Below are 7794 nucleotides of genomic sequence, written 5' to 3' on the forward strand. Positions count from 1 at the left end.
CGCTCACCCGGAGCCGTCGAGGGAAGGTCTCGAGCGTAGCCTCGCCTTCAAGCGTTGGGCTTGAGGAAGGTGCTTTCGTTGCCTTGAGCGTGGCCATCAAGTCAGTGCATGCCGTGAGTCATTCAGATGCATTCGTTATCGTCGCGCTGGTCATCGGGAGAGGTTCTGTCGTGCTCGCTCTCCGGTTGCTTGTGATCGCTCTCCGGTCGCTTGCGCTCCTCGCCAGCGAAGCCGCTCCCCGCCCGTCCAGCCTTGTCCTCTGCTGACTAGGAGTTGGGCTGAGGTTGTAGGTCACTCGTCGCTGTGTGTGTCGGTGCCGCCAAGGTCCCAATATGGGTGTTGCAAGGATTCCAGTGTCAACGCATCTTTGGTCTCTGCTTTGGAGTCGCAGCTTGCCCTGCTGCGCACGGAGCTCCTTCAGGAGGTCGAGCTGCTCCGCACCGAGCTTCGCGACGCTCTAGCCAAGCTTGCGGTTGCGTCGGTTGTGCCTTTGCTGCCTGAGCTCCAGGTTGTTTCCATTGATGAGGATGTTGAATGTTTCTTTGGAGTTTTTTCTCCTCGTGCTCTGGATGTGACACCTCTTGTTCATGGGAGTGCGGTTATCAGCGAGGTTGTAGCTCAAATTCTGCAGATTATGCCTGAGTTGCAGGAGCTTTGTGGGGAATCATCTATTGTGTTACCGATGGAGCTGAGCGCATTGGAGTCCTTGGCGGTGGCCATGACACCCTCACTGCCACCGCCAGAGTCCCGTCAGCCGCCCGCCTTTGCGTACAGTGGAGACTTGGTTGGTTCTATCACTGCCTCATCTATGGCCATTGGGCATGTGGTGTCTTTGAGTGGCGAAGTTGATGCGATAGATGTGTTGGCACCTAACTCTGAGGCTATATCATGTGAGCAACTGGAGACGTCTGAGTCCATCGTGTCAGTGGTACCTATTACTAATGATGTTGAGGCGGTTGGTATGTTGGCGCCTGACCCTTCGGAGCCCAACCAGCCGCTCGCCTCTGTGGAGCATGGAGGATCCGATGTTGCAGTCACCCGCCCGAAGGTGACGGTTGGGCAGGTTTCTGTGCGTGACAAGGTCAATGAGATTTTATTCGAGATAGAGCTTCACAGCTTGCTCAAACGTTTGGAGAGGGTGAGCCCTGGATTTGGCAATGCGATAGTGGAGGAGGCTCTCAGGAGCAAAGGAAAGAAGAGTGACGCCACAGGAAAGGCGTGCGCAACTGCTTGATGGATGGTTATCAGTCTCTTGGGTTGTCCTTATGGTCTGGCTTGTCTTCGTGGATTTGATGGTGCATGTGGTCTTCGACCGAGTTACTCTCGTTCGGGTGTCTTTGTGATGTAGCAGTGTGGGGGCTGGTGGACGTTAGGTGTTGGATATGGTTGTGAGGCGATCATGTGCTTATGAGTTGCATGTTGTGTGAGTAGTCCACATGTGGTTGATTTGTATCGGTTTTCGCCCGGTTTTTCGTTAATTAACTGGGCAATTCTCTTCTTCTTAATTAATGAATGAGGCAAATCTTTTGTCTCCGTTTCGAAAAAAAATCAAGGAGCAACTCCAAGTTCAAACTAGCAAGATCGCCATGCCCCATGATCAAGCTTTTAATCCCACCCGAGGCCTCAGTATGCACATATGCAATCTTGCTAGTACTGTTTATATGTTCAAGAACATCTCAAATATATGTAGATGCAAAAATAGCTAACTTTTGCATCTCCGAAGACCAAAAACCAATCTCCAGATGATGTAGATGTAAAAAAAAAATTTACATCACCTCTTCAGGAGATGTAAAACACAACACCTGAAAATGCAAATTTGAATCTCCACCTTCAGCCTCCAGGAGATGTAAAACCGGCGCTTGCGTGCCAACCGCCCTTCATTTCCTTTCCGATTTGATTTGTGACTTGGCTCCATGCACACCATGGCGCCTATTGACTTCTGTACTGCATGCGTCTACACGGAGAGAACTTGCGATTCTCATGTCAGGAGCTGGATGGACTATTTGTCTGCCGCAGAGACATGTGAGACGCCTCTGAGACTAGGCGATTCACATTCCAATAAGCTAACTGTTGGACTATGGCCAGTCATCCGTCGTAGTCTAGGTGGTTAGGATACTCGGCTCTCACCCGAGAGACCCGGGTTCAAGTCCCGGCGACGGAAATTTTTTTGCCTGCTGAGATCTGCAGTTTGAACAAAGTGGATAAATGTTCCTCTCATAACAGTTCATTGCCTTTTCACCTGCCCATGCTCTCAAGTTCGAACAAAGTGGATAACAGGATAAATGTACCTCCCCGCTATTTGACAATTGATTACTACTTGCTATCTGAAAGTCCCCACCGTTCCATAATACGGAACCACAAACGAGTGGCAACATCGTCGTCTCCCACGCAATGAGGCCGTCGACAAACCGTTTCATCGCCAGGTATGGTCACTTTTTCTGACTGTAAAGTTTGGAGCCGTTCCTCAGCTCTTTGGGCTTCTGCCTAAATTTTGACTGATGAGTGATGAGAAACATGGCCAAATATCGGGCTTCGGGGGTCTTTTCATAGCTGAAGCTGTTTCACGGTTCACTCATTTTATTGTATAGTTTCACCTGGCATAGTACAATTTTCAATGGTTCGAACACTCTGTTTGAACCATTGGGGAAGAAGACGAACTGTAGAATTACAGTCCTACGGCTATGTGCTTCTTCCAGCATAGCATTTCACACAATTATATACACATTATGAAACGCCGCACATAAGTATCACTAGCCACTGAGGTTGGCGTGCAGGAGGCAGTGGAAGTGGTGCATGGCCATCTCCACAGACGGCGCGTACCTGCCCACGCCGTAGGCCGGCGACTCCAGGCCCCGCTGGACTCCCTCGCACAGCGCAATGTCTTCAATCTGTAGCAGGTAAAACGCATCAGCATCATCGGCCCACGCTTGTTGCGGTACACTCTTGCTCGCGACATTGCGGTACCAGATGTGTTTTGTTGCTCATGCCGTGGCTACTGTGCTGTGTTGTGCTGTGCATATATTGATGCAAGCGTAAAAGGGCATGGAGTCCATGTCGTAAATGCAGTTCGAAGACCATGCAATTTACAGTGCAGTGATTGTTAGCTCAGAGAGGTCTACTTGAAAGCAACAAATTTAGTGGTTAAAGGCAAAACACTGGTCGAGCTACCTTGGCGACCGATCATCAGTTTTATGGTAATATACCTGTACTTGTTCGCTGTCCTTTAAGCTTCTATCGATAAAATCCTGGTCATCCTGCAGATTCAGCACGGACGAGTCAACTGAAGATTGTATACAGCAAGCAAGAAAGAATAGCATTTCAAGGATCGTCCATTTTAGATTGTAGCAGACGTAACAAATCATTACTTGCTTCAGATGGAAACTTGATTAATATATATGAAGTTAACATCATCATCCGTTCAGAGACATCACTCGGCTTTTAGATCTTAGACCAGTACCGCCATCCATTATGAATGGATTCGTCCCAAGCAAAGAAGAGAAGCACTGTTCCTCTGACTTTGACGATTTTCAGCAATGGAATTCAGTTGAAGCGCGAAGAGCCATCACTACATTAACTTCTCGTCAATGTGGAACATGACCGTCGCTAATGTGATTATTAATGTGTTGAGCCTTTCTCCCTCTGCTCATGCAGACATGCACTGTGCTTCTCTGCCTTTGCCATGGCTCGCAACTACTTTCTACTAGTATTGCTTATCATTCACAAGTCGTTTGTACTATCTTGGCGCATTCTTAATGCAGAGAAACACACTTCCCGGCATGTTTGAGAATCACAAGCTGAAAGCAGCCACTTCATACAAACATGTTTTTTTCCCGATGATCTGTTAGTATAAAGCGGAAACGCTCTTCAAAAAATTAGTCTTGTCCAATCTAGCGCAAGCAATACATAAGCACAATATAGTGCTCATGTTTGCAGTCAAACTACCATCACAATAATGTGCCACGCGAGCTGTGTACAAATAATAAAGAGTAGAAGACACCATGGCATGTCACTGAGATGTGACAACATATGAGCAGTACATATAAGTATGTACTGAAAAGGCATAAAATGGGTATATGAGATCAGGAGAATATATACCAGAAGAGATTCGTCCAGAAAATAATCAAAAACCACTTTACACCTGGTTGCATCCAATGGGACAGCTAGATTAGTGTCCATCCATGGACCATACCTGAAAATTATTAGTTATTCACATCTGCATATATACATCTAATGTGAGCAAAATGAAACAACAAGTTCTGAAGGATGCCCACTGCACCTATTGATCATAAAGTTTGGATAAACAAAAGCATAGGTAGCTTTTGTCCCTAAGCGGTCAATGTCTTCTTGTTCTGCTAGGGCACTTTCACATCTTTGAACACTAACTCTTTCGTATGTCTGGAGATAAGTACATCTAATTAGAAGTCATCCTAGAAAAGGCAAAACCAAAAAAGTTGCAAGGAAATAATTCAGTATTGCAGTGGCATTGGTTCAGATACGAAGATTCATTAAAAGTAATAATTCGATAGTTTCAACACAAAAAGAAAGAGAGAATATTCATACTGGTTATTAAAATATTACTAGTTGACATCAAGTCGACTATACCTAAATAAAATATTCTCAAGAGGAAAACTGCAGAAGGAAAGGGGTTTACAAACTATACAAGTGTTTCGTAGGATTGAAGCTGAAGACCGGATGCAAGGGCCCCATGTGCATATGGAACATGATATCCACCATCTAGATAGTTGTCACAAAATACCTGCATGACAAAAAATACAATGGGCCTAAAGATAAACTCAAGAGAATCTCATTGCTTCAGTAACACGTCATCAAAATATTGGAATAAAAAAATGGACCTTCCAGTTACATTCGATAATATATTCTCGCCTGCAAATATGGGGTAGTGAAGTGTCAATGCCACTTCTACTCAACAGATCTGAAGCACTACCCAGCCATTCATCTCCACCAACAACATCATCAACAGTATCTTGAGAGGAATCATCAAATCTGGCAAGCACAAAAGGTCCCCACGTAGCCACCTTAATTGGTAAAAGACCGAAATCCTGTTTCCAGAAAGAAGAATAAGTTGCAATTTTGCGATTGAGAAGCACAGAGGCACAAAAGGAGTTGTGGTATACATTCTTGTTGAAGTTCTTGATTCCTGATATTCTTGTAGCTTTCAGGAGGGTACCATCTAAACCATATGTCCAACCCTACAAAATTTGTATAGCTAGTTAGCTACTGACTCACAAAAAATGAGGCAAATAAAAGCTAATGACGTGATGATGAAGTTCAGTTTCAGCCCAACCTAGAAAGCAGAGGCTTCACCACACTTAGTTCCCCCAATAATGAAAATTACACTAATAAGCATATGAAATACACTGATGTTCTGTTGTTTTGTTGCCATTGTTCCTAGTTCAGGCAGTTCACCAAGCTGGGGGTCCAGCTAAAATTGCACCGAATTTCTTTGGAATTCAACTTGAAGCGTTTAAGTCCCACATGGGACATGTGGATGTATTCCCTCATTGTCATATTAACATTTCAAACTATCTTTAGTTAATAGCATGTGTATTCCAAAATTTTCAACTAAACAACTTTTAAAGAAAAGTTATGTGGCTACATTTCTTACCTCAGATGTCAATAACCGAAGTATTCAGATGATTATCCTAGAAAGTCGAAGAAAAATTATAACATGCAAGTACAGACCACAAGTATGTGCCATATCTACTACTCCCTCCGTTCCGAATTATAAGATGTTATAACTTCTTTCTGAATCGGATGTATATACACGTGTTTTAGTGTGTTTATTCACTCATTTTAGTCTGTATTTAGTCCATATTGAAATATCCAAAACATCTTATAATTCAGAACGGAGAGTAGGTGTTTATTAAGGAACTCACGTGATAAGGGCATTGGAAGCAAGTCTTCTGACCACTTCCACATGCGAGGAGTGAGGCATGATGACGACACACATTGTGAAAAGCTTGAAGTTTCCCATTTGCATCCCGGCATATGACAAATTGTACATTTCCAAGGCTGTTGGTTCACCTTGTTAGGTGATTAACATTAGCAACCTCCAACATGAATTATCTTATTTTACAATAATTTGGAGGTAACCATGATTGAAAGTTGCCAATTTTCAAATAAGTGTTTTGCATGCAGCTCCTTGTTTTAGAAAGAAAAAAGGTATATGGGGGACCTAAACCCACCTGAACAATTTCCATTAAGCCAAATAATTTTAGCAAGATCAGTTGCAGATTACATGGTGGGAGGTTCTAGAAATATTTTAAGAACCTTCACACTTATAATAGGTTTGCACATCATACTGTAGAAAGTAGAATTGATTCAGGTAGCAGAAGCATGAAAGCAAGATGGAATCACCTTCCTGTGAAGAAATCATTTGGGTTCTTGACTTGTCCTATGTGACCTGGAAAAGAAGCATGCAAGTCGGCACCATGTAAGCACTCAGTAAGGAGCTACAGAGGCTAACTAATGAAAACAGATAAACATAAATTTTATTGAATGTGAATGATCTACCAAACCAGTAAGGTACTCCTTTCATTGATTAATGTAAGGCATTAATTCTATTGATTTTGTAACAAATATAGACCATACATGTAAACGTAAATGATGTTTCCAAACTGTACTGCTATTCAATTTATTTCCCATTTGCATTTGTTCATTACCACTCATACAGCCACACCACAATTTTTTTTAAAAAAAATTCCAAATCAACTACGACCTATGAGACTAATTTCTTCTCATGAATTCCCAGATTTAATCGGTTCCTTAATCTACGTATAAATACATGATACATCAATCAACAAGCGGTGGGAGGGGGGGGGGGGGGTGGGGGGGGGGGGGTTGGCGGGGTGAAAAGTTTGAACAAGCATAAGTGAGCAATGAATATGTTAACATTTCGATAGAAAGTTAATCCCATACGGGTACCTTGCCCATGATCCCAGTTAGTCAGGGGACATGATCACCCGAGACCTGAACTATCCATTTCAAGCCAGTCTGCCAGTGAACACTCAGCAGTCGGTTCAATTGTCACTGTGTCCACTGTCCAGAAAAGTAAGACATGCTCCATGTAGCTCAGATTGAATCAACATCTACAATCGATCGCCAATGACACAGCTAGCGAGTACTCCTCCTGAAAGCTGAAAGGAAATTCCAGGGAATCGAGTGTGCGTACCAACGGCCTGCCACCCGCGGAGGAAGACGCGGTCGAGCTCGAGCCGGAGGAACTCCGGGTCGGTGTACCACCCGCTCGGCGGCGTCACCGCGGAGGCCAGCGGGATCGCCGGGTCGAACTCCGCCGCGAGCCGCCGCGCGGGCTCGCCCGACGCTAACGCTGACCCCGCCGCGCACACGCGCGACGACGCGGCGCGGCGGGCCCTGGGGCGGGCGGCCGCGGAGGCGGAGGAGGACGAGGACAGGGCTAGGAATTGCGCGGTCGCCATCGCCGGAATTGGAGAGTGGGGGAGCAGGCGGCCGTGAGTGCCTTCTGTTTTGTCGTTGTTGCTCGGTTGGTGCTCTGCTTAGCGATGAGTTAATTGCGAGGAACTGCCACACTTCAGCACGTCGTGACGAGTCAGTATCATATCACTAGTCACTTTTTTTTGCAATTCAGTACCAACTCAAAGCCTAAGTGTTGCAAAATGGTCGGACAGCCGTATAAGCACGTATTGAGCATGTATCTGACCGACCGGGCCCACGTGTCAGGTGCAACGGTGGCCTACCCGCGTGCACCCGCTTGGTCACTCGTTCCAGCCCGGCTCGGTCGCACCATGTAGT

General features: G+C 45.2%; 1 protein-coding gene and 1 non-coding gene across 3 annotated transcripts; one reads left to right on the forward strand and one right to left on the reverse strand.

Annotated features, from left to right (window-relative positions):
- The first annotated feature begins 2088 nt into the window (after positions 1-2088).
- TRNAE-CUC (transfer RNA glutamic acid (anticodon CUC)) lies at positions 2089-2161 on the forward strand. Its single transcript has one exon. It is a non-coding gene; the product is annotated as a tRNA-Glu (tRNA).
- A 386-nt stretch (positions 2162-2547) lies between these two features.
- On the reverse strand, positions 2548-7554 carry LOC125520965 (choline monooxygenase, putative (CMO-like)). Of its 2 annotated transcripts, XM_087535170.1 has the most exons (11): positions 7193-7554; positions 6379-6424; positions 5898-6033; positions 5136-5210; positions 4854-5060; positions 4661-4756; positions 4277-4395; positions 4096-4189; positions 3169-3254; positions 2965-3010; positions 2548-2888 (listed from the first exon to the last, which is right to left on the reverse strand). In XM_087535170.1, exons 1-11 carry the CDS (start codon positions 7458-7460, stop codon positions 2751-2753), a joined length of 1311 nt encoding a protein of 436 aa, XP_087391296.1. In that variant the 5' UTR covers positions 7461-7554; the 3' UTR covers positions 2548-2750. The 2 variants fall into 2 exon arrangements, with proteins under 2 accessions (XP_087391296.1, XP_048541963.1); XM_048686006.2 differs by lacking the exon at positions 2965-3010 and having other exon boundaries at positions 3204-3254; positions 7193-7552.
- Positions 7555-7794: the final 240 nt, after the last annotated feature.

This window comes from Triticum urartu, chromosome 7A, assembly GCF_056163025.1.
Source record: "Triticum urartu cultivar PI428250 chromosome 7A, HENAU_Tu73, whole genome shotgun sequence".
NCBI classification, from domain to species: domain Eukaryota; kingdom Viridiplantae; phylum Streptophyta; class Magnoliopsida; order Poales; family Poaceae; genus Triticum; species Triticum urartu.

Bases quoted from the DNA above. Each gene is read 5' to 3' on its own strand.
- LOC125520965 (XM_087535170.1), bottom strand. From the start codon at position 7,460: ATGGCGACCGCGCAATTCCTAGCCCTGTCCTCGTCCTCCTCCGCCTCC. The intron at 6,034-6,378 runs GTGATTCCATCT...GTGAACCAACAG, and splicing joins AATGATTTCTTCACAGGAAG to CCTTGGAAATGTACAATTTG. The intron at 3,255-4,095 runs GTATATATTCTC...CTGAATCTGCAG, and splicing joins TTCTGGACGAATCTCTTCTG to GATGACCAGGATTTTATCGA.